The sequence below is a fragment of the Girardinichthys multiradiatus genome, chromosome 20, assembly GCF_021462225.1.
Source record: "Girardinichthys multiradiatus isolate DD_20200921_A chromosome 20, DD_fGirMul_XY1, whole genome shotgun sequence".
In the NCBI taxonomy this organism is placed as follows: Eukaryota; Metazoa; Chordata; class Actinopteri; order Cyprinodontiformes; family Goodeidae; genus Girardinichthys; species Girardinichthys multiradiatus.
In genome coordinates this window covers 39,781,016-39,807,294 of record NC_061812.1, presented here as the reverse complement: position 1 = coordinate 39,807,294, position 26,279 = coordinate 39,781,016, and the positions used below count along the sequence as shown (strand labels likewise).

The 26,279-nt window shown below is 41.5% G+C and overlaps 2 protein-coding genes across 4 annotated transcripts; both read left to right on the top strand.

Annotated features, from left to right (window-relative positions):
• The first annotated feature begins 4,316 nt into the window (after positions 1-4,316).
• rae1 (ribonucleic acid export 1) lies at positions 4,317-9,489 on the top strand. Of its 3 annotated transcripts, XM_047347862.1 has the most exons (13): positions 4,318-4,353; positions 4,895-5,013; positions 5,109-5,213; positions 6,132-6,224; positions 6,316-6,402; positions 6,486-6,572; positions 6,746-6,817; positions 6,895-7,002; positions 7,094-7,200; positions 7,350-7,425; positions 8,022-8,216; positions 8,300-8,385; positions 8,957-9,489. In XM_047347862.1, coding segments are annotated over exons 2-13 (1,107 nt in total). In that variant the 5' UTR covers positions 4,318-4,353; positions 4,895-4,923; the 3' UTR covers positions 8,958-9,489. The 3 variants fall into 3 exon arrangements, with proteins under 3 accessions (XP_047203815.1, XP_047203818.1, XP_047203817.1); XM_047347859.1 differs by lacking the exon at positions 8,957-9,489 and having other exon boundaries at positions 4,317-4,353; positions 8,300-8,389; XM_047347861.1 differs by lacking the exon at positions 8,957-9,489 and having other exon boundaries at positions 4,339-4,383; positions 8,300-8,389.
• A 2,307-nt stretch (positions 9,490-11,796) lies between these two features.
• Positions 11,797-26,025, top strand: LOC124857002 (RNA-binding protein 38-like). Its single transcript, XM_047348026.1, has 4 exons — positions 11,797-12,232; positions 15,608-15,731; positions 16,771-16,825; positions 24,460-26,025. The coding sequence occupies exons 1-4, from the start codon at positions 12,020-12,022 to the stop codon at positions 24,800-24,802; spliced, it is 735 nt and encodes a 244-aa protein (XP_047203982.1). The 5' UTR covers positions 11,797-12,019; the 3' UTR covers positions 24,803-26,025.
• Positions 26,026-26,279: the final 254 nt, after the last annotated feature.

Below are 26,279 nucleotides of genomic sequence, written 5' to 3'. Positions count from 1 at the left end.
AAGAGCTGGTGATGAATGAGACCAGCTTTACTTTGGCCTGAGGAGAATATAATAAGTGGATCACTGATATTTATGGTCCTCAACTTTTCATGTTTGTGATATTCAAACACAATCTTCACTGTATTTTATTAAGATTTTATAAGATAGACCAACACATAGAAGTACATAACCATGAAGTGAATGGAGGAATAAGCATGGCTTCCAAACTGACTTTCCAAAAAAATATATAAAAAGGTGCCATGTGCATATGTATCTACTTCTCTTTAGTCAATACTTACCACCTTTCACTTACAGCTCCAAGTATTTTGGGTTATGTTTTTACCAGGTTTGCAATCCATTTTATCACCCATTTGTTTTCTTTTAAAATATTCTGTCTGCTGTGTTCCTTAATTGTTCTTCATAATGATGTTTGTTCTCTAACAAACCTGAGCCCTTCACAGAACAATTACATTAATAGCAATATTAAATTTCGCACACTTGGACATTTTGTTACAATGGATTTTGTTTTATGGTATTACATTTATTTTATCTGTCTTGCATGCCATGTTTGGCTAGTATTTATCTGATCACATGGGAACAGAGCCTTTTAATTTCATTCCCAGACAGTCAGTTGACTCTTAAATATGAAAAAGCAAATAGTTAACAGTGACGGTGTTGTCTCTGCTCAAGTAAGGTATCCTGTCCTGACTTAACAGAACACAGTGAATTCTACAGTCTTGATCACAATACACACTTAACTACTGGACAGCCAGTATTGAATAGTGACAAACAGACTTCAGAGACATTACAGAACTTGATGCTCTAGTTGGTTACACTGGATTTTGAGTAGCAGTATCAGTGTAATGGGTGTTGAACACAAGCACATTCCACACTTTAAAGATTCATATTCATAAAATTATTTTACAGCCATGATTTTCTTTTCATTTCACAAGTTTACTCTACTTTGTATTGGGGTACCACATAAAGCCCCAAAAAATACATTGATGTTTTTATGTGTTTTCTTCAAAAGACTCCTCATAAGTCATTTTCATTATTAGTGCCTGACTTAACAGAAATTACAGTTTCAACACAAGCAGACATTGGACAGCTGAAGATGTTTGTACCAGCACATCCAGATCACGTTATGTGACTCATCCTTTCAAACTTAAATAAACTCATGAGTCGTCCAAATGGGACACAAACATTTGTAAACCTTAGTGTCCCCTTAACTGTAATTATTTAGTCTACAGAGCATTCGTAATTAAATCACGTTCGTCCGTAGTGATTTAATTAGCTGAGTAATGAAACTTCCTTGTTGTTTTAGGCGATATAAAAGTAAATTTATCTTTTCACCTACTAATATATTTAGGGATTTAGGTCCATGGATTAATTTGAAAAATGATACAGAATCCACATGGCCTATGAAAAAATGTTTTGTATTAATTAAAATGCAATCTATCTGTAATCAACAGATTCAGCAGTTACAGTGCTACTCCTTTACAGTTTTCTCAGGGGTTTTTTGTCACACCTAAATGTTTTAGATCATCAAGCAGATTGTAATGTCAGACATACTTATCCTGAGTAAATGCAAAAAGGATATTTTAAATGATCATTTCATTTACTAAGGAAAAATGGGACAAGCTGGACCGATGTGAAATATCACTGCCCTACCTTGTAAAATCATGATTCATCAATTTTTTCTGGTTCCATTACATTAGCTACACATAGTCACTAAAACCACTTAGATATGACCTGTTCGACAACACAAATTAAACTAAAAGATCTGAAAAAGCAACAGACCACACCCCAATCTAAAGATATTCAAGAACACACGAGTAACATCATTGGTGCTTATAAGTCTGGAAAAGGTCACAAAACCATTTCTATGGTTTTGGCACTTCAGCAAACTACAGAAACAGCCATTATCCAACCAAAATGACTCCAAGAGCGCATCAATGACTCATCCAGGAGGTCACAGAAGAACTAAGAACAATATTTACAGCACTGCAGTCCTCACCTGCTTCAGTAAAGGTCAGCGTTCATCATTCAACAACAGGAAAGACACTCTATAAAATAGTATTAAAGGGAGAGTTCCACAATAAAAACCACTGCTGTCAAAAATAACACAAAGGCCCATCTCTCACTTGCCATAAAATCATCTTTATGATCCCCAAAACCTTTCGGAAAATATTCCGTGACCTGTAGGATTTCAGAAAAGAACCACAAATTTACAGTCAAACTTGGAGGTGGTAGCATGACACAGTAGAAGAAAGTCTTGAATTGATGGTGTACAACCCAATTTTTAACTTGTTCCATTCTTCCGTCTTTGCCAAGTGTAAACATCAGGATATAACACGAACTACAAAAATCATCCAATATGGTGCACTGTTAAAGATTATTTTGACAGCATTCTGTCTGGGTATTCATTCTCAATATCCTGATAGAGAGTGCTAAAGTTGGGTATTCCATATTTTTACACCTACGCCCAAAATACATTCAATGTATCATATTATATTGAAATGTGTAGGTGGTTTTTATTTTTATACATATAAAAATCAGAAAAAAGTGTGATATGCATTTGTATTCATCCCCCTTTAATCTGATACCCTTAAATAAAGCCAGTGCCAAGTCTCTTAATTAGTAAGTGTACAGGGGTTGGACAATGAAACTGAAACACCTGTCATTTTAGTGTGGGAGGTTTCATGGCTAAATTGGACCAGCCTGGTAGCCAGTCTTCATTGATTGCACATTGCACCAGTAAGAGCAGAGTGTGAAGGTTCAATTAGCAGGGTAAGAGCACAGTTTTGCTCAAAATATTGAAATGCACACAACATTATGGGTGACATACCAGAGTTCAAAAGAGGACAAATTGTTGGTGCACATCTTGCTGGCGCATCTGTGACCAAGACAGCAAGTCTTTGTGATGTATCAAGAGCCACGGTATCCAGGGTAATGTCAGCATACCACCAAGAAGGACGAACCACATCCAACAGGATTAACTGTGGATGCAAGAGGAAACTGTCTGAAAGGGATGTTCGGGTGCTAACCTGGATTGAATCCAAAAAACATAAAACCACGGCTGCCCAAATCACGGCAGAATTAAATGTGCACCTCAACTCTCCTGTTTCCACCAGAACTGTCCATCGGGAGCTCCACAGGGTCAATATACACGGCCGGGCTGCTATAGCCAAACCTTTAGTCACTCAGGCCAATGCCAAACATCGGTTTCAATAGTGCAAGGAGCGCAAATCTTGGGCTGTGGACAATGTGAAACATGTATTGTTCTCTGATGAGTCCACCTTTACTGTTTTCCCCACATCCGGGAGAGTTACGGTGTGGAGAAGCCCCAAAGAAACGTACCACCCATACTGTTGCATGCCCAGAGTGAAGCATGGGGGTGGATCAGTGATGGTTTGGCCTGCCATATCATGGCATTCCCTTGGCCCAATACTTGTGCTAGATGGGCGCGTCACTGCCAAGGACTGTCGAACCATTCTTGAGGACCATGTGCATCCAATGGTTCAAACATTGTATCCTGAAGGTGGTACCGTGTATCAGGATGACAATGCACCAATACACACAGCAAGACTGGTGAAAGATTGGTTTGATGAACATGAAAGTGAAGTTGAACATCTCCCATGGCCTGCACAGTCACCAGATCTAAATATTATTGAGCCACTTTGGGGTGTTTTGGAGGAGCGAGTCAGGAAATGTTTTCCTCCACCAGTATCACGTAGTGACCTGGCCACTATCCTGCATGCAAAGAGAACATGCAAACCCCATGCAGAAAGACCCCCGGTTGGGAGTTGAACCTGCAAGGCAACAGTGCTACCAACTGTGACACCGTGCAGCCCTTAAGTGTAATTTATTCTCAGCTAAAACAACACTGCTCATGACCCTGAGCCATACAGTGACACATGGTGGTGGCATCAACATATACCAGATGTACAACAGAAGAATATCAAACGTGTTAGAACGTTGTTGTACAAATTTTAAAAACCATGAATTGTTTTCAAAAAGTAAAGACATTTTTATTTGTTTTATTCTTATTCATATTCAATTTTCATTTTCTCTCAACACTACAATTAGGCATAACATTGCACAGGTTTATCGCACAAAATCCCAATGAGGTTTGTGGTTATGAAATATGCGAAAATCTTCAATACAATAATAACACTGTAGGGGGGACATAAATCAACTCTAAAGGAGAAGCTTTCAGGATGAATCCTTCACAATATTTGCATCCATTCCTTTTCTCTTGCACATTTCAGTCCAGCAGGTGGCGATAATGAGACTATGAGCTGGTTTGCGAGCAGCCAACAACCCACCGATTAACATGAAGTCATCAAACTGCGACACAGACGCGCCGCGGTGGTAAGCGCCGCACCTTCGCTGTGTGATAATGTATGTTTGTTGTTTTCAGAGCTTTAGGCTGATAGTCTTAGTGAGCCTATTAAAGCTTTGTGTATTAATTGAGTGTATAGCAGCAGCTGCTAATACTAAAATACTGAATAAAGAAATTAAAAGAGTGTATTTAGTTCTGAGCTAAAGACGGACTGAGCTCACGATGGCGCCTGAACTGTTCAGTTGGATTTATTTCTTACCTTTATTAAAATTAGTTACGTTTACCCTTACGTCTTTGTTAGATGCTGTACATTTCTTTATTAATTTGTTTAAAAGCATGTTAGAGTAAACCGTATTTAATCAGCGCTGACATGTTAGCAACATCGTTAATTTAGCTGTCAAGCTATTGCAGCTTGCTCCGTTTAGTTTGACAATGCTGCTAAAAACATATGATTGTTTACTACTCTTAGCAAATGCACATTTGTCTGTACGAGATACATTTAAATAATTTATAGTAAAAACGATACCAAATGTTTTTTTTTTTTTAAATAATCGAAAATCATCTCTGCAGCCGTACAATAGGCGTGACTTTAATGCAGCATGAGTTTGTTCGGAACGGCTTCCAGTTTTGGAACAGGAGGGACTGGTGTTTTTGGAGGCACGACAACTGACAGCCACAATCCCATGAAGGTAAACTGAAAATAAAGAAGGAAATTGTTGAATAGAGTAATGCCTCTATAATGCATCTTGAGCCCTTCACCTGTTCGCCTGATATGCTCTTACAGGATGTTGAAGTGACCTCGCCTCCAGATGACAGCATCAGCTGTCTGGCTTTCAGTCCTCCAACCATGCCAGGAAACTTTCTTATTGCAGGATCCTGGGCTAATGATGTGAGTTTTTTTGTTGTTGTTGTTGTTAAGTCTGTAAATTGAAATCTACGTAGAGTGACTATCAAAACAAAGACCAAGGAAAACTGCAGAATTCTGTAGATGATTTCTGACCCACCACGCGAGTCAGAGAGCGTTGTAAAACATTTCTAAATCAGAGGTCTCCATGTGTAGTCCATGGAGAATGTAGCTCCTTATTTTAAAGCTCCCAGCCTTATGGGAGTTTCATAAGGCTGTCAACATTTCCAAATCCAGCATGCTCTATGACAGACAGTGGTTGAAACAGTGATGCCAACTCTGACCTGAAATATATTTGGTGACATTAATTAATGCAGCAAAAAATGTTTTTGAAACTAAAGAGGTCTTTAAGAAACTAAAGCAAAGTTGTTTAATTGCCATGCAGAGCAACTTTTTCAGTAAAACTTTGTTATTGAGATGGATATAATAAAAACGTTTTCCAGTAGCAGGAGAGACTGCTCATTTTCTCGGGTCTATGATAGCTAGGAACCCGAAGCAGAACGGCATATCGTTAATGTAGCCCTATTTTGGATGCCATTGACTATATGCGTCGGATTTCTATTAATGCTGCGTCATAGGAGAGACATAAAACAAGATTGCAAAATATGTTTAGAACTTTCAGCTGTCTATACTGTCTATATTTTTTTCCCAAATGTCACATTTTTAACCGTCCTTCGCTGTCAGGGCTTGGGACACAATAGGACCTTTTGGCAAAGCAACTTTTTTAGTTGTTTTCTTATTACAGTTGTGGTATTTAATCTTATGGTTCACCTGAGAACTGTTACATGACATGCAGAATGTCGCTTTGTTTACATAAACAAGACATTTCCTGTTTACACCTATCTCTGTGTGGAAAAGTCTTATATATAAACAGTTTAGTTCTGTTGTACTGTGTGGTCTCAGGTCCGATGTTGGGAGGTGCAGGACAACGGTCAGACAGTCCCCAAAGCCCAGCAGATGCACACAGGTCCGGTGCTGGATGTCTGCTGGAGCGATGTACGTGTCATGTCAGATCATAAAACAAACCTTGTGTTAAATTATTGGTGTTGGATTGTATAAAGGCTTATGATGTGACGTTCTCCTCCAGGATGGTAGTAAAGTATTCACTGCTTCGTGTGACAAGACAGCTAAGATGTGGGATCTTAACAGCAATCAAGCGATGCAGATTGCACAGGTTGGATGAGATGCTCCTTGATCAGCTTTGTGATCAGGAACTAAGCAGATTAATCTCGGGTGTCTCCTCCGTTCTTTTCACAGCACGATGGTCCAATTAAATCAATCCACTGGATAAAAGCCCCAACCTACAGCTGTGTCATGACCGGCAGTTGGGATAAAACATTAAAGGTATAACAGCCATCTTGAAACACATTTATCATTTGCATTTACAGGCAGTGGACATGTAACAGAAAGAAATTCTAGTTTGAGACAAATCTATCAGCCCTAGTAACCTGTAACCTTTGAAGTTTTGGTATTAACTTGTGTTGCATTTAGAAACATTGAAGTTCTTCTCTTCTTAGTTTTGGGACACCCGCTCTCCTAATCCCATGATGTCCCTGCAGATGCCTGAGAGATGCTACTGTGCCGATGTTGTAAGTCCTTTATAACCGACTTGAGGTCATTTTTAAAACTTGCTGGTGAAATAACTAATACATACTTCTGTATGTAGGTGTACCCCATGGCAGTGGTAGCCACAGCTGAAAGAGGCCTTATAGTGTACCAGTTAGAGAACCAGCCTTCTGAGTTTCGCAGAATAGACTCCCCTCTCAAACATCAGGTAAGTTGTCCTTTAAAAAAAACACTTTTTTAGGTTTCCAGCTCAACAGCAATCATATAAATCCAGTATGCTGTCTGGTTTTGTTTTTCAGCACCGCTGTGTTGCCATATTTAAGGACAAGCAGAACAAGCCAACAGGTTTTGCACTGGGAAGCATTGAGGGCAGAGTGGCAATCCACTACATCAATCCGCCAAACCCGTGAGTGGATCAGAACTCTTCTAACTGAAATACAAATTACAAATAAACAAAATACTAATTATTTTTGTAAAATACCTAATGCATATTCAGTCTTCATGTTCTGAATCTAAAATGAATCAAACTTGATCGTTTTCTCTGAACTTCTTCAGAGCCAAAGATAACTTCACCTTCAAGTGCCACAGGTCCAATGGAACCAACACAACCACTCCACAGGACATTTATGCTGTAAGTTTCTCTTCATTTTCAAATTCTTTTTAATTTTAATTTTTTTAATCATAAATGGAATGCAAGTTGTGTCTATGTCCCAGCAGGACATTGACCCTTATTATACAATCAAAGCTAAGATTTAACGCTTTTTGATTAAAGCCTAGTTTTGTGTAGTTAAAGTCCAGACTTAACTTTACTTGGTAATCTGTGGCAAGAGGTGTAAATTGATGTTTAGACACTTTCACAGAAACTAATTTGCAAAAAAAAAAAAAGTTCAGCCTCATCGTGTGCGAAGCTGAAAGAGACATATCCTTTAAGCCTTGCAGTTGTAGTTGCAGCAGGTGGTTCTGCAGCACTGACTCAGATGGACTGAGTAGAAATGAATGCCACACGTTTCAGATGTGCGTGTGTAAACCATTTTGACAATTGTCTAATTTTTTTTCTAGTTCACAATTATTGTATCCTTTCTGTCGATCTGTCACCTAAAATCTTAATAACATATATTGAGGTTTGTGGTTGTAACAAAACAAAATATAAGGAAGATTTGAACACATTTGCAGGACACTGTACTTTAACCCCCACTGTACTATTTACTTCCATTTTGTTCTGATCAGGTCAATGCCATCTCCTTCCATCCTGTCCACGGCACGTTGGCCACCGTGGGCTCAGACGGACGCTTCAGCTTCTGGGACAAAGACGCCCGCACCAAGCTGAAGACCTCTGAGCAGCTTGACCAGCCTATCACAGCTTGCTGCTTCAACCATAATGGCAACATCTTTGCATACGCCTCGAGCTACGACTGGTCAAAGGTACGAGGCGTAAAAATCATTACAAAGCTTGTTTACCACCCTCTGTTTGTCAAGCCCTTTTAAAAAAAATCATGATCTTTTAGGGCCATGAGTACTACAACCCCCAGAAAAAGAACTACATCTTTTTGAGGAACGCTGCTGAGGAGCTGAAGCCTCGGAACAAGAAATGGTGAGAGAAGGGCAGCCGCCGTCTGTTACCGTGGAGACCATGGTCAATGAATGGGGCTGCCACAATTCCTGATTGGTCCTGTGGCTCTGACTGTGGGCTCTCAAGGGCATGCATGAATGTGGGCAGTAAGGATACTGGTGTGAAATTGAACTCAGTCTTGCTCTGTAGCCGCCCTGTTGGGGAATAGCACTTTAAATGTGTCACGTTTTTTGCTCCCAAGTGTGTGCAAAAACAGGCTTCATACCCATACAAACAGGATTGTAAAGGATGGAGCCCTCTGTCTTAGCAAATGTGTCTGGCTTGTAAGCATTAACAGAGTATTTATTGGTAATACCATTCAATGGCATTTGATGGTATGAAGCCTAAAGATTAGTTATTTTTTGGAAAATTTACAAGGTTTAAAATGGAAATATATCCTTATTACAGAAATCATGCATATTTTGTAAGCTTTTTGCCTGTAGAATAGTTATTCCTCTTATTTTTTCCTCTGTTCAGTGCAACCAGTTCAGAAATAAACACGAAATAAAGCAACCTTGCTGCTCTGTCACTGATTGCTGCTTCCTGTCTCCAGATTCATCGTGCCCCGTCGTACCTCTTGTGGGGACTTGCGGAAGACCAGCTGCTTTAGTGTGCGTGTATGCGTTCGAGACATACTCCTTCCTTTCGACAGACGTCTGGACCAATGCTGTGGCTCTCTGGTGCCATGCATGGTCAACCCATGTTGATGTTGCATGATAGCTGGCCTTTAAAGTCTTCATAGAAGGGGAGGGTTTTATTTGTTAATCTTTATTTTTTTATTTTTTTATTTGACAGTTATAATGTTTCCAAGTTTTTGTTTTTTTCCCACAACTTCCAAAAAGTTTTTTGTTTTTTTTTCCTGTAATTTGCTGTTACTTATTGTCACATTAAAGATATTGGGATGTAAAATAAATTAAGTGCATACTCTTAGATCTGAAGATGTTGGTTCGTTTTCAAAAATGACCTAAAGGATCTCTGTAAGGTTCTGTGTTGGGAGATTACAGAACTGTTATGCACGCAAAGGTATCACCTGCGGACTTGACCAGTATTTCAGCTCACATTTAAATGATAAATGTTTTAACCACTCCTGTCTGCCTGTTTTACTCACAGTTAACCAGCAGGTGTCGTGTCTTGCCCAACAGTTAACTGATTTAGCTGTTGAATGCAGACACAACTAGGAGCTGAGTCCAGATAGCTCAGCAGGACAAATGGGATCAAAGGTGTGTGATATATTCTTCCATCCAGTTCCCCTGGGTAGGGGGATTTCAAGAGGATATGAATAAGGTAGTTGGGGATACTACAAAGGCAATGTGTGAAGAGTGGACCAGATCTTTAAGTAAAAGGTGTGAGTTAAGTGTCTTTTTATAGAGGTCATTAGAGTGTCACCTCTCTGTCAGCCCGACTCTAGGTACTAAACAGTAGACCTCCGAGGCAACGGTGGCGGGAAGTTACGAAGCTGCTTCAGTTTAGCGGTCTCATTAAGCTTTCAAGGAATGACATTCACTTTATTAGCCCCCTCAACTTTCAGTAAAGCTGCAATAAAATCCTTTGGCTTGAGATCCCAAAATCTGCTTGTGTTGCACGGTTAACATTTCTGTCTGGATCTGAAAATGCAGAAATGTTGGCTATGTGAGGACAAAACTGTTGCTTGTTCTAAGACTTTAACCTGCAGAAAACAACCAATAGGTTGAGAGTAACCAGTCCTCAAAATCCAGGTTAAGTTGTATAAAAAGTATATCAATGCAGCACATCCACCCTTTCAATGGTCGAATTGTGAGTTTGAGGTGAAATTAGTAGCAGTCCAATATCAGTAGCCAGATTAATCTCTGTATTTGGGAGAAATAATATTTCTATGTGGCAAGTAATTTACTTGTAGGTGTCAAAGACTAATAGAAAACCCAGTCATGTCATGCATGCTGCAGATTCAGTGTAAATGAATCATTCATTGAAAAAAATAGCAGTGTGAACTTCAGCCAGTGAGATCCGGTGGCCCAATGTAAGGATGAAGGAAACAAATGTACTTGCTAGGTGTAATGCAATCAGAGTAAAACTGGTTGATCTGTACTTTACAGAAGGACAGCATATTTTTTTTAAAAGGTTATGTGGAGATGGGAAAACCTGTAAAGTATTGCTGAAGGTGATAGGTTGCTCTGCTGAAATGATCTCAAATGCTTTGAAGTGGAAACCAAAACAGGAAAGATGAGGAAGAAATTGGAAAACCAGAATTCCAATGAATTGTAGAACAGCCAAAGTGACAAAGCAAGCAAGCTTGATACAAGATCAAGCTAATTGTTATGGATTGGCCAGCCCAATCCCCAGACCATCAACCAGTAGAAAACTTGTGAAGTAACATTAAAAATGCTGTTTCTGAGGTAAAACTATGAAATGTAGATTAGTTATGGAATATAGTTAAATTGTCCTGGGCAGGAAGTCCTGTTCACAGATTGACTATGCTAATGTGTAGCAGCTCTAACCATCAGTGGTTTGACAACTAAACATTAGTTTAACAATTCACAGCAGATGCAAGGATGTTTCGGTGTATACAGTAAATGTTTGAGTTGTAAAGAAATATGCAGACATTTGTATTTTTAACAGCCTCACCACCAGTAGATCAAGAACAAGTTTGAGTAAATTATCTTTGTTTCTATTTGGAATAGAATCCAGGGTTCCCAGTGAATTTGTATGTCTGGAAAAAAAAGCTACTATGGGGATTTTGGGGTTTGCTCACACATTGTGAAAGGTTGATAACTAGATATAAATTGAGAGTTTTGTCATATGAGAATCCCCTATAATATATAAAAGCAGCGTGTTTTTATATATCTAACTTATTTTTTAGTGGTGTTTAATGTGTTTTTCAGAATCAGTCAGAAAATCATGCTAGAATGTTTTGTTGTTGGGAGGGTAGACTTTATCTTGAATGCATGACGTTTAACACCAAAAGAGCAAAAGCTGACCATTATATCTCGATCTGTTGGTGAAAACTCGATCTGAAGTAGTTTTTTTCATTACACAAGAAAGTAAAGCTAGTGGCTTAAATTTAGGATTCTACAGTGTAGCATGTTTTTGTTTGCCTTTGCATGCTGTATCTTCCATGTCATACCTGTAAAAAGCAAATGTGTGCTACTAAGTATTACATTTAGGAGAATGGCCACAAGTCGGTGGTATAACTTCCTCTCTCATTATGGAGCCGTCCACCATGTGGCAGGGTCCGTACAGTACGGGCTTTTCTTTGTGCTGAAAAAGACAAAAGCAGGTGCAACTACCACCACCATAAGGTTGGCCAATGGTACGTCCCGCTTCAACAATTGTGCACGAGGAGTTTATGCTCATTGGTCAACAGTTGTGTGGGGGCGGAGTCAGAGCTTTTCGTATAAATACTGCTGGCACATTGTCGTTTCATAGCTACAAACCGGCCCGGTCTGGTGTCTATTGAAGGCATTTAAGCGGCAAGTAGCGTGGCTGCCCACAGGTTGCCGCAACTTTTATCGGAGTAAACTGAGAGCCAAAATAAAACAACGACGCTCAGCTAGAGTTTAGGGCCTTTTGGATGTCGGGAAACTGTTAAACGCATAGTTTAGTACTCTTTGTGCCTCGGTCTTTCTCTCCGGCTTGACCAATGCTTCTCCATCAGTACATGAACGGATCCCTAGAAGTCATGCCTCCCACACCGGTCCAGAAAGACACTACGTTTACCAAAATCTTCGTCGGCGGGCTGCCGTACCACACGACTGACGCTTCGCTCAGAAAATACTTCGAGGCTTTTGGGGACATTGACGAGGCCGTGGTGATAACTGACAGGCAGACCGGTAAATCCAGGGGGTACGGCTTTGTAAGTATAAATGAGACTGACTCACTGCAATCACGGTTAATAACACGAAACTGTATTTCTAAGTTATCTTAGTTGCTTTTGCCTCTTCGTAAAACATGTTTTCCAGGTCAATAGGTATGAAACATGTTTAAAGTATTAATGACATTTTATATTCTGGCATATCTTTCATTTTGAAGTCACTCATGCAGATCCCACAGGCTTTAAACGCACAATTGCACAGCATTTGGGGGGGGGGGTCTTGCCTTGTTGCCCGGCTGATGAGTAACTAAGAAGATTATATTTAAACATATGTCTAATGTCCAACACCCTTTAAACCCCCATTCAAAGTCCCCAACCCTCCAGGCCTCAGTAGACTCAGCTTATTGCTCTGGGAGTGTGTGTGTGGTGTGTGTGTGTGTGTGTGAGAGAGAGAGGCTGAACTCCTTGCTTGCTTTATATGGTTACTTCAGAGCAGTGGGGAGGTTGACCTTGCACAACCTGCTTTTCATTGTCAAGGACCAGAAGATATTATTTACATCACATTTGAGATAGGAAAAGGACAGTAAGATACATGCTTGGAGTTTTTAGAAACGTACCAGACTCTTCAGATTCAGTTTCTCTGCTGTAGAACAACATGTCATGGTCAGTTGTAAATTGTTATTTAATCAAGATAAAAATCTACCCAAACAAGCTTCCAGTCACATGGCAGAAGGCCAAGTATGTCTATTTGTGGTTTTCTTGTTTTTTGTTTCGTTGGCGTTGTTTTCGTCAAATTCTCCCTCGAGCAGTTGTCACATATGCTCTGCACAGGTGTAGCGAAACATTTAAGTCTCGTGTAAGACTTGGATGGATTTCAGAGAAACGACAATAAAACTAGAGCTGTACAATAACATCTAATCAGCATCACGATATCCATGTGTACAATATCCAAACCGTAAAGAGCTGGTTGAATGCAATATTTGTTGTGCTGTTATATCCCATGGACCATTCATTCTGACTCCACAACTGACCTAAATTGTAGTGACCAAGGTGCTAAAGTTCCCAGAGTGGTGAGGACAAAATGATGATGGGGAATAAACTGAGCGAGAGATACCTCAGTTGTTGTATCGCAGTTTTCAAAGGCAATACCAATTTCCTACAGCCAATGTATATCCCCATTTTGTACCAGTGCATGACAGTTTTGTCCCTTTACTACCTTCATTGCATGCCCATCCACTGAAACAGGTTATATCAGTTAATTGGATTTGGTTGTTAAGTATATTGAGGAGTTATGGAGATGAGTAGTCTGGGAAAAAAAATTATGTAATGTTTAATTTAACTGTACAGTTTTGATCCCCGTTCAGGCCAGTTGACTCTTATCAGATATGGGAGATTATCAAACGAAAAAAACAACTACATGACCTCCTGTCGTTGGATGTTGCTGGACTTATATCACCACATTTACGAACGGTAAACTGCGAGGAGACTTTTGAAAATTATGCTAGATCCCTGCTCCTCAAAGGAGGTTTAAAAACGTCCCTCTGATGGATACAAAATGGCTCCATCCATTTCGTGCATGACATAGGTTTGGTACGAAATGACCAGCTCCCCAAAGACGCATGGAAGCAGTTCCTGAAGAGGACCAGGGCGGATTTAATCCTCGAAGATTTTAGGAGATCATTTCCAGACAAGCTGTCGGTCTGATTGCTGTGTTTCCTTTTAAGATGAAATTTTCATCACCTGCTTCCTCCACCGAATATGATCACCAGGCCGACAGACTCATGAGCCCAGTGGAGATAATCAGACTGAAACATTAAAGGTTGGACTCGGCTGCAACTCATATGTTTCAGAGTCCATGGTTTCATGTTCCTATTTTGGAAAAATGATTACATTTCCTTTTGATATAACCTCTCTGGAGCAATGAAGTCATCATAGCATTTTTAGCTGCTGCCTGTTATCACAGTGTTTGGAGTTCTGTGGGAAAATGACTCGTGTGTGTGTGTGTGTGTTTGTGCATATATATTGTGCCATAATTCTCGAACTTAAAAATTGTTCAAGATTCTTTGGGATACTACGTTTATCTCCACGTTAATAAGTGACCTGTCCTGTCCCTGGAAGATAAAAGCACAAAGAACAGGAGCAGCAGTGGGGAAAAAAATGCAAATATTTACCAGAACGTTGCAGAGACGCACCAGTTCAACTGTCTGATCAGGCCAAAGAAGGAGTGGAAAACAGTTCTGTGTACATGTATACCCCTAAAGGGGGAATTGGAAGACAATTGTTCCTTGTTTATACATAAGCTCATGAAGTCAGAGGGGGGAAGCTGTCCTGTGAGTTCAGCAGGTACCGACCGGCTTTCTGTTGGAGCCTGGCATTTCAGGTTAAACAGGCTCTTCGTTGAACCATGCAGGTGCTTCCCAGGATTATACCTCACCGTTTTACACTTGGATGACTCTGTGTCTGGCTTGAGGCAGCCTGCTAGCTCTGTTTTCTGAGGGGTATCTGCTGCTGGGAGGATGAGGGGGAGGAGCCTGAAGCTGAGTGCACTTATTTAATCTTAAACACACTTCAGAGGTGGATTAGTAGACCCCCACCTACCACTACCACCAGCCTAACCCTGCAGCAAGGCGCTTCAAGTGTAAACACAGGCTTGTTCCTTCCTGTGTGTTCACAACACAGGCCCTGCAGTGTGCTTTGTTCCTGATCAACCTCACTGTAAAGGTGCTGAATGTCCTCCTAAACTCTACAATACTTGACCTACGTCCCAGATTGGCTTCATGTGCAGAGGAGACTAGCAGGATGTGGCAATCAAAGCAGAAGGGCTCATCTAATGCCAGGCGGGGGATGGACTAATACCAATCTCCTTATTTTGTTCCTAATTGGATAAGCTCCTTGTTGGCCAGATCCATTTTTCAGCAGCTCTGCCCACGTCTCAGTGGCAGTCCATAGGCCGACAAATGCTGCTGTGGGTACATTTTTTTTTATGGCTTAATATTTTTGCTTTGGTGGTAGTTTTCCTCCGTTTCTTTAGATAAATGGGATCAAAACAGAGGAAAGGAAAACGGACAGCCCAGACTGGGTGGGGAGGTGAAGATGTAGTGAGGTTTTGTCCGGTTGCCATTTCAAAACTTCTTAAAGTTTTCCATCATGCTGTTCTTGTGGTTTAAATCCCATCCAACGAGTAACCAGTTTACTCCAGCTGATTGCAGCATATAGTTACACATTGCTGTCAAGCTAAAGACAGCTGGTGCAGGAGCAAGTAGTCCAATTTCAAAACCAGCCAATATCAACTTCTTAAACTGGTTTTACTCTGGTCCATGTTGGGTTTAAATCCTGTTTCATGCTTGTTTTTTTTTTTCTGCTTTCTCTACAAGACTGAAGCATGATTTTAATATTGGTTGTGTCTGTGGTCACCAGGTGACGATGACTGACCGAGGAGCAGCAGAGAGAGCCTGCAAGGATCCCAACCCCATCATAGACGGCAGAAAGGCAAACGTCAACCTGGCGTACCTGGGCGCCAAGCCTCGCAACCTGCAGACAGGTGAGGCGGGGGTTACAGTGAGCTTTAGGCTAGCAGAACATCTACGCAGGTCGGGATTAAAATCCAGAATCAAGAAGTTTATTACTGAGGTCCAAACGTTCCAGAATACAACAATTAATTTGAGAAAATAAATACTTTTTATATCTATGTATTTACCGTTTTATAGAATAGTTTAAATGAATATATAATGAACACATACAGTTAAAATGTGTATAAATATGTGTGTGTATATATAAAATAAATTCATATGTTTTAATTCACAATACTATAAAATGCATTGTTTTTAATTGAAAAAAAAACTTGAATTTATCCTAACACGTCCTGTTATTTTAGTATTTAATTATGGAACATTCCCTGTACTACAGATCATGAAATAATTTAACCTCCCACCTAGCGTTTGATTGGTTGACCTGTTGACCAATCTCTGTCTAGAACAGCGTTAGCCCTGCAGACCGAGTTTAATGGTTAATCCGGGCAGATAAAATAAAGTTACGATGTGCTGCAGCACAAGAATAATTCAATAAATACTTGAATCCTTACAGTACATATGGTGTTGCCATAAGATCAAATGAAGTATTTAATTATGTGTAAATGATTGGATACATAACGTTTCTACAATGATCTATATGTGAGACTTCTGGCCTGTAAGCAGCATAATGGGGTTAAAGCACCTGACTGTGCTGCTGGAGCCATAATTGTGAAAATTGTGATCTGCTGCATGTTTACAGGCTGAGACAAACTGCTGCTGTTTAATGTGTGGTCACATGATCTCAGCCCGCAGCTCCATCCATAAACACAATCCCTACATACCTCAGTTTTATGGGACGCATACCATGCAGCTCTGAAACAGTATATATGTTTTCTTTGCTGCTTTCTGCACATTTGAAATATTTTTTCCACGCTAGGCTGGAAACAGGCTGTGCCTCTGTCTCTCTGTGCCCTCTGTGCATTGTTCTCTGCTCCTCCTCTGTAAATGCAGATGTGTGTCTGACAACCAGCCTCCTCTCTTTTTGTTTTTCTTCTCCTTTCTCTCTTCCAGGCATATCCATTGGAGTGCAGCCCATCCACCCGGCACTCATCCAGAGGCAGTATGGGTAAGTGAGCAGGGAGTGGGTGCTTGTTATGCTCTCTGCTATTATGCCACTGGGCTACTATTTCTTTGACAAACACAGCCTCTGGAAAGTACATGCCAGTTTCAGTGTCCACATGCAACTCCACCAGCCCCCTATTAGCATATCCTGTTGGACCGAGAGATGATTCGCGTATCGGTGCTAATGGACATGCGTTCCAGAGGTGAACGTGTGACTCGCTTGTTAACCTGTCAGGGGGCTCCTGACACGCAGACCTGCCTGAGCTCCATTGCCGAGGGGGGATTTCTAGCCGTGGCTGTGTTGTGGAGAAGAAACTCCATAGCGTCTGGAGGCTACAGTCGACTGAGCAGCTAACGACCACTTCACTGTTGTGACTCCTCTGACTCCCCCTGCAGCTCTCAGATATCACGCTTCAAGCTGCAATACAAGGCATGTTTGGATTTTCCATGCAGAACCCCCCCCCCCCCCCCCCCATTTTGGTACAAAGCAATTCAGGAAGTTGGTCCGAGTAGGATTTGGCACTTATTGGCATGGTCTCTATGTATTACAATAAAATTCCACATGGTGGTCTGTAACTCATTTAATCAGCAAACACAGAAAGTTAAACAATAACAGCTTAAATGTTCAGTTAATTATCAATATCGAGTTTAAATAGCCAGCTTGATCTAAGATCCAGCTTTTCATTTTCTTTGTTTTTTTTCTGGTTGTGGAATCCTTGTACTTAATTTGTATTTATTTCAGTAATTTAATTGAAAAGTGACTCATAAATTTATAACACAGGGATATACAGGTCCTTCTCAAAATATTAGCATATTGTGATAAAGTTCATTATTTTCCATAATGTCATGATGAAAATGTAACATTCATATATTTTAGATTCATTGCACACTAACTGAAATATTTCAGGTCTTTTATTGTCTTAATACGGATGATTTTGGCATACAGCTCATGAAAACCCAAAATTCCTATCTCACAAAATTAGCATATTTCATCCGACCAATAAAAGAAAAGTGTTTTTAATACAAAAAACGTCAACCTTCAAATAATCATGTACAGTTATGCACTCAATACTTGGTCGGGAATCCTTTGGAGAAATGACTGCTTCAATGCGGCGTGGCATGGAGGCAATCAGCCTGTGGCACTGCTGAGGTCTTATGGAGGCCCAGGATGCTTCGATAGCGACCTTTAGCTCATCCAGAGTGTTGGGTCTTGAGTCTCTCAACGTTCTCTTCACAATATCCCACAGATTCTCTATGGGGTTCAGGTCAGGAGAGTTTGCAGGCCAATTGAGCACAGTGATACCATGGCCAGTAAACCATTTACCAGTGGTTTTGGCACTGTGAGCAGGTGCCAGATCATGCTGAAAAATGAAATCTTCATCTCCATAAAGCTTTTCAGCAGATGGAAGCATGAAGTGCTCCAAAATCTCCTGATAGCTAGCTGCATTGACCCTGCCCTTGATAAAACACAGTGGACCAACACCAGCAGCTGACACGGCACCCAGACCATCACTGACTGTGGGTGCTTGACACTGGACTTCTGGCATTTTGGCATTTCCTTCTCCCCAGTCTTCCTCCAGACTCTGGCACCTTGATTTCCGAATGACATGCAGAATTTGCTTTCATCCGAAAAAAGTACTTTGGACCACTGAGCAACAGTCCAGTGCTGCTTCTCTGTAGCCCAGGTCAGGCGCTTCTGCCGCTGTTTCTGGTTCAAAAGTGGCTTGACCTGGGGAATGTGGCACCTGTAGCCCATTTCCTGCACACGCCTGTGCACGGTGGCTCTGGATGTTTCTACTCCAGACTCAGTCCACTGCTTCCGCAGGTCCCCCAAGGTCTGGAATCGGCCCTTCTCCACAATCTTCCTCAGGGTCCGGTCACCTCTTTTCGTTGTGCAGCGTTTTCTGCCACACTTTTTCCTTCCCACAGACTTCCCACTGAGGTGCCTTGATACAGCACTCTGGGAACAGCCTATTCGTTCAGAAATTTCTTTCTGTGTCTTACCCTCTTGCTTGAGGGTGTCAATAGTGGCCTTCTGGACAGCAGTCAGGTCGGCAGTCTTACCCATGATTGGGGTTTTGAGTGATGAACCAGGCTGGGAGTTTTAAAGGCCTCAGGAATCTTTTGCAGGTGTTTAGAGTTAACTCGTTGATTCAGATGATTAGGTTCATAGCTCGTTTAGAGACCCTTTTAATGATATGCTAATTTTGTGAGATAGGAATTTTGGGTTTTCATGAGCTGTATGCCAAAATCATCCGTATTAAGACAATAAAAGACCTGAAATATTTCAGTTAGTGTCCAATGAATCTAAAATATATGAATGTTAAATTTTCATCATTACATTATGGAAAATAATGAACTTTATCACAATATGCTAATATTTTGAGAAGGACCTGTATGTCAAGTGCTTGTTTTTGCTGATTTTAATAACCGTGGCTTACAATGAGTACAACTGAAAGGTGTGTTTCTTATAAAGTTAGAATATTCCAGAGGAGCAAAAAAAAATGAATTTTTAATACGGATATGTCAGCCTATATAGAAATGTTTGTGTGTTCGGTATATGCACTCAACACTTGGTCAGGTTTCCTTTTGCATAAAATACTGTGTTGATGTGACGATATTCTACTGATTCTCCGTGGGCTTTAGGTCAGTCCAGTTTGTTGGCCAATCAAGCCCACTGATACCAAGCTCATTAAAGCAGGTATTGGTACTTATGTGTGGCCAGTTGCCAAGTCCTGCTGGAAAATGAAACCAGCGTCTCCATAAAGCTGATTGGAGGGAAGCATGAAGTGCTCTAAAAATTTCCTGGTAGACAGCTGTGCTGACTTGATGAAACAATGGACCAACAGCAGCAGATATGGTTCCCAAATCGGTACCGACTGTGGAAAGTTGAATCTCAACTTGGATTATGTGCCACTTTGGACCACTGAGCAACAGTCCACTCCTCTTTCTCCTTACTCGAGTTGAGATGATTCTTTTTTGTTTTGTTTTTTATGTCTTTTGTTCAGAAGTGACTCGACACCAGGATTTCACCAGTAGTAGCCAATGTCCTGGAAATGTCTGTGGGGTACATTGACGAAGAGTGGACTTCTGTGCTTCAAGAGCCACCACATAAACTGTTGAAAGGGCTTTGCTTCGCAATCATTTCAAGGCTGTGATTATCCCTGTTGCTGGTGCACTTTTTTTTTTTTTTTTTTTTTTTACCACACTTTTTCCTTTCTCTAACATTTCCACCAACATGGTCGGATAGGACACCCTGAACAGCCAGCTTTTTTGACCTTTTGGTGGACTACCCTCCCTGTAGAGGTTGTCAACGACTGGACATCTGTCAAATCGATTCCACTTGATTGTGGGCATGTTATGACCTACGCAATGAGTAACGCTTTACTTGTATGCAATATTTGGATTATTTGTTTGAAAAACTGAAGTTTTGATTTGCTGCAAGCTGTAATTGGCTAAATTAACCAACCAAAATACTTCAACTACATCACACTGTGTAAAATCAATCTATATAATATCTAAATTTCCCTTTTCTTATCTATTACAGAAAACCCTGCAGGTGACTCTAAAAACTAAAACATACAGGCCATTTTATATTGAGTTAAAAGATTGAGCCATTCATGGGAATCCAAAAATAAGTGAAATTTGGGAGAAAACAAAACTTGGAAGGGTTTTGTATCTTCTTAAATTAGCTGGAGCCGCACGTGGAACACGTCCCAAGACCTCAGGAGTCCCTTCCTTGTCCACGTCTTGCTAGTCTGGAGAGGGTTGCGTAAACCCAGCATTTTTCATACATGACTCTCAGTGCTGCTGTGTGTGAGGCGTGTGCCTGACAGGTGCTGGATCAAACCCCCTCTGTAATCTCCTGTGACCACCACCCCTGAGACGTTCCAAAGCTCGCCTAACACCTGTCCTCTCCATCTCTGAGGTTTCCTCTGCCTGGCTCGAGTGTTGGACGGCGTCCTCGCTAAGACGCCAATAGTCTTAGCAAGGGTGGGGTGGGCCAATGGGGTCACCGAAGCTGTGAACTGTGTATTTATGGGGAGGGGATGAGTTGACTGTGGTCTTTGCAGACTCATCTCTTGTCACGGCTCAATTCCTTTACTCCACCCCGTCAGATTCTTGCTTCATTTTTTTTTTTCTTTTTTTGGTTTTGGTCTTCCATTAGAGCGTTCCCACAACTTCTGAATCTAATGGAGTCTGAAAACCGACACCTCTGTGAGACCTGGAGGGTGGGGGACTGAGAGAGAATCAAGAGGGGGGGGGGGGGGGGGGGGGTGTTCTCTGATTTAATGTTTAATGAGGCAGAGTGCTCCCTTGGAGACTCTCCTCTACAGGTGTCAAACAAAACACCTTTGTCCCCCCTGGCCTTCAAAGAACCGTTGCAGTTCTTTAGGGGGGAGTTTACCTCATCCACACCCACCCAGTCCAGTCTTGTCGTCTTTCACACTTCACATGGCATCCAGTCATGCGCTGAAGGTCATCTGTGAAATATTTAACTGCTTGGTGCGACGTCACCCAGGCTTTTCTCATCAGCTCAATATGTTTCTCCCCTTAATGACGAATGCTTCAGCATTTTGATTTAATGTACGTCGCTATCCAGTGTTTTCTGGTGAGCCTGTCTCTCCGCTGTCCCAGCCTGCCACTCAGCGTGGCGCTCCGACCGGCCGTCAGCAAAAAAACCAGCTGAGCAACGATATTCCAGCTGTCATCCACAGTCTTCCCTCCATCGTTTTTGCAGTGTGCTTGGCATCCATGCTGCCCTCTGGACTCGCTGTGATCCCAATTCTCGTTTTTCTTCTCTGAATGTGCAGTTGATCTCTTCACCACTGCTGCACCAGAGCAGTGATCCACAATCATCTCGTCTCCTTCCTTAACTACACAAGGTTGTGGTCGTTTAGAGTTGGAGTGGGGGCATCCATGCCCTGCAGGACTGATGTACAATCGTCTCCCAAGTCTGTGCAGGAAAATCACGGCTGAAGTGTAATTGAAGCTCCCTGGTGGTGGGGTTTTTCTTACTTTAAAAGCCCCTATTGTCCATTTCTCATTTACCTTTTTATTTATTACACAATTATATAAATATTCATGCACTGTTTAACATATCCTCTTTTTTATTTTTGCTTTTAAAGATTTTGCTTGGGCATTTAATTTCTACCTCTAGTCTCCATTCACATACATGAAGATGCAGGTTGACCTAAGTCTCATCACTTTAATTTCATTTTTGTGCCATGGTTGCCCTCTGCTGCCAGCTGACCAAGTGCACCAATAGAGGATCAGACGATGCCCTCAGTTCGGGACTATGGCAGGGAAAGTATCTGCTCAAACTCCTGTCTCCCTCGCCGGCCTCTACAAGGTGCCAGTGAAGGCTTGAGAGTGCAGTGCAGTGTGCTGTGATGGTCTGAAGTGTCTTTATCTTTTCTTTTTTTTTTTTTTTATTCCCCCTCCTGTTTGTGTGATATGAACTGAAGAGCTTGTGCTGAGTGCGATGTGACTCTTTCCCTATTACGGCATGGTTTTTGGGTTTGCAGTGGTAACTGGTGTGTAGGTGGGTGGGGGTGGAGTGAGAGACATATCACAGCGTGTTTGTGGGTATAAATATAAATCAAGTGAGTAAATCCTTATCAGTGCCTTGCAAAGGTTTCATACCAAATGACATTTTTCACCTCTTGTTGCTTTACAACCCCAAAACTTCAGGGGATTTTAAGTGATGGACCAAACCAAGCGGCGAGCCGACTGTGAAAAATGATTCAGGGTTTTCGTTTTTACAAATGGAAATCTGAAAATGTAATTGAGTGCAGTTCAGCATTTCTATTAGGCCCCCTTGACTCAATAAACTCTAGAACAATGTTTAACTATTCTAACACATAAATATGCCTTGATATAAAGCATTTCATCTCTGCTCTGGGTGTTAGCTTTAGAAGGTTGTCGTCCTGCTGGAAGGTGAGTCTCAGATCCTCTTCCAGGATTGTCCTGTTTGCTCTATCCATCATCATATCTGCTCTGAGCAGCTTCCATTTCCCTCCTGAAGAAAACCCTCCCCACGGCATGATGCTGCCATCTCCATGTTTAACCTTTTGGGATGGTGTCTTCAGGGATATGTGCTGTATTGATTTTTCCACTAAACATGATGCCAAAAAGTGATATTTCGGTCTCATATGAGCAGAACACCTTCATCCGCACGGCTGATGGCAAACTACAAATGGGACTTCATTGAGTTCTAACTTTTTACAGCAATGGCTTTTATGGTTTCCTACCACTTGACAGTAGAGGCCAGATTTGTGGAGTGCAGATCTAATAAATATCCAGTCAACAGATTTTCCCATCTCAGCTGTGAATCTTTGCAGCTCCTCCAGAGATACCATGGGCCTCTTGATTGCTTCTCTGTTTTCCTTTTCCAGTCTGAGAGTTTAGGTAGCCATAGCTTCGTAGGTTTTCCATAGAGAATATAAATGCACAGTGGACTTTTCAGATATTTACTGATTAGGAACATTTAAATCTGTGTGTCTATTTACTTCCAACAATTATGCAACACATGTGGTGGCCCTTCACTTAAATCCCAATAAAATACATTGAAATTGGTGGTTTTAATGTGACCATGTGGAAAAAATCCAAGCGGTATGAATAATTTTACAAGATGCAGTACATGCATGCTTCTATCTTTTGCTTTGAGCATGTAGATTACTTTTATAACCGATCTTTATCTGAAGGGAACTTGAAATTGAAATGAATTAGATTTTTATCATATCCTATATGTAGCTGGTGTTTGTTCTTAGATTTTTTTTCCCATGCTGTGTGTTGATGTAATATCAAGGCTTAAAGCTTTCTCTCATGGCAGGTCTGTCACCTTCTGATATGCAGTATTTTATAATCCTTCCTGTGTGTTCGACTGCTTGTTGGTGGGGAAAGTAGGAACAGGAAGGGGAGTCTTTTTTTAGATTTTTGTTTTTAGATTCTAAACTAAGACTTGGGTGAAACCATCCCTCTTTCTTTTGTGAATAAAGCCAATGCTGTACATTCACACCCCCACACAGCTCTCATCAGCCGCATCTGAGCTGGCCCATGAGGTTTGGCAGAACCTCACACCAGCATTGATGAGCCCCCCAGCCACCATAATCACCTGTGAGATGGTGGGCGAGTTACGAACTGATTGAGAAGTAAAAGGCTGCAACTTCTGCCCTTCCTTAAAGCACTTCCCTTTTTTCCCCTCCCTATGTCTGTGTGCACCAGTGTGTTCACAGGTTGAAGAGCAGCAGCTGGTAAAACACTGCTGATGCCTGAGCTTGAAAAGCTGCCAGTAACGGCTGCCTCCATCATTCACCCCCCTCTACTTGTTCCCTCTCATCTAATGCAGGAGGTCCTACCGAACAGGTTTTGTGGGTTTTCACTAACTGACATAGATGAAGGGTTGGGTCACCTTTTGATACTAACTTCTTTTTGTGTACTTGTTCCTCACATGACTATCATAAATATGTGTGATAATAATGGCAATCAGTGAGACTGGCTGCTCAGAACATCTACAGTGTTTATATTCCTGACACCTTTCCTCCGAGAGCAATGTAAACAATAGAAGCCAGGCCAGGGGGATTTCTCTACTATAGTGCCTTTAACCCCCTACCTCTCTTCTGTGTCACTGTGCAGGTTGGCCCAGCCATACATCTACCCTCAAGCATTTGTGCAGCCCAGCCTGCTGCTGCCTACTCAGGTCTCCGCCTCTGTCAGCACCAGCCCGTACCTGGACTACAGCTCAGCCTATGCCCAGTACGCTCACGCTGCCTTCGATCAACAGTACCCGTACGCCGCTTCACCGGCCGGCTTCCTGGGTTACGGCTACACAACCAGCCCCACGGCCTCCGCCGGGCCAGCCGCTGCCACAACGGCCCCGGCCACCGTGCACCCCACTTTGCCCTCTGCCACGGGCCAGGGCCCAACCTTCCTGCACTACGCCCCACAGCAGCACATCCAGCCAGAGAGGATGCAGTGAACGGGGGCAGGAGGCAGACCGTGCAGGTGGAAGAGGACGGAGAATTTTGGACATAAGAGCAAACCCCTATAGTGTGCCACTGCTGTCGTCAGCAGCAGATTTCAGGAAAAAATGTTTGGATTATTGCACTATATGATCAGGAAGGGCTGCTTGCTCATTGGTACAAGGGGTGGGAGGACTGTTGGGAGTTCAGGATGAGAAGCTGAACAGCGTACAGTATGTGGTGGCTTCCAAGGGCTTCCAGAACATGACACTTCATTTTTTTTATCATTATTAATATTATTTTATTGTTCTTTATTATTGTATTAATGTCCTGGTCACTACTTGTTTGTTTGCAATTATTATCCATGTTGGCATCTCTTGTAGCTCAATCAGCAGAGATCACGCATGTCCATGGTAGATATTGATGTGTCGACACCTTCTATCCCAGTCTGAAGCGTCTGGGCCGGACGCGGTGGACATTGCTGCTTTGAAGACTCCAAAGGACATTCGTGTTAGTTTTTGGAGGTGATTGGAGAGGGATGCGGCAAGTTTACCACACAGGTCTGCCTCATAAACAGACTTCCACAGCGCAGGAAAACTTCCAACTCCAAGAGAAGAGACTGCACAGCTTTTTTTTTTCTAATATTTGATTTCAAGAGGCCTTAAGAAATAAATTCAAAAAACAGACGGACTCCCATTTGTGCATCTCCAGATTATTTTGCCTGTGCCTCTCCACTCCAAACCAAGTAAAGTACGGAGAGCCCCATTGTAACTGAGCTGGGCTAATTTGATGTAGATAATCAAACAGTATGGGGGGGCAGTAGCTGTCTATATGGAGAAGAAAGGTTGCTGACACTGAGCACAAACCAGTGTTTTTATTTCTTTTTCTTTACTGAGATGGTCAAAAACTGTTGCTCTCCAAAGGACATCCATTTACAGCACATTCAGATGTCGTCACGTGCATTTTTCAATATTTATACGTAGGTATTTATAAGAGGTACTAAGTTAAAAAAAAAATGCTTTTTTTATTTGTTATTGTAACTATAGTTGTGACACTGATGTCATTTAACTTGCAGAGTCATTCCTGCAGATCTACAAGTGTCATTCTTTTCATTGTTTTACCACTCAGTGGATCTTTGACTGGATTCATTGGAAACAATTTTTTCCTTCCTTCTTTTCCAGTAAGATTGTCCTTTACAATCCTTTCAAACAAGCCATAAAGAATAAAAATTTCTACTCAAGGTGCCTTCTGATGTGTTCTTTCCATGATAAAGGAAACCAAAGCCACAACGAGAACACATATTGCTTGTTACATAAGCTAAAAACATGAATTTAACAATATTTACAGAAATATTTGATATGATCTGAATCTCTTTCTAGAGTAACGGCTTAACAAATTGATTTTAACTGGTTACTTGGTCAGACAATCTGCTCAGGTAGCCGGCAGTATGCTGCTTTATATACTATGTGAGGTTACGTTCTGGAGTTAGAAAAC

Coding starts and splice junctions, on each gene's coding strand:
- rae1 (XM_047347859.1), top strand. CDS start 4,924: ATGAGTTTGTTCGGAACGGCTTCCAGTTTTGGAACAGGAGGGACTGGT. Junction 6,818..6,894: donor GATGCTACTGTGCCGATGTT/GTAAGTCCTTTA, acceptor TTCTGTATGTAG/GTGTACCCCATGGCAGTGGT. Junction 7,426..8,021: donor CTCCACAGGACATTTATGCT/GTAAGTTTCTCT, acceptor TGTTCTGATCAG/GTCAATGCCATCTCCTTCCA.
- LOC124857002 (XM_047348026.1), top strand. CDS start 12,020: ATGCTTCTCCATCAGTACATGAACGGATCCCTAGAAGTCATGCCTCCC. Junction 12,233..15,607: donor AATCCAGGGGGTACGGCTTT/GTAAGTATAAAT, acceptor TGTGGTCACCAG/GTGACGATGACTGACCGAGG. Junction 15,732..16,770: donor GCCTCGCAACCTGCAGACAG/GTGAGGCGGGGG, acceptor TCTCTCTTCCAG/GCATATCCATTGGAGTGCAG.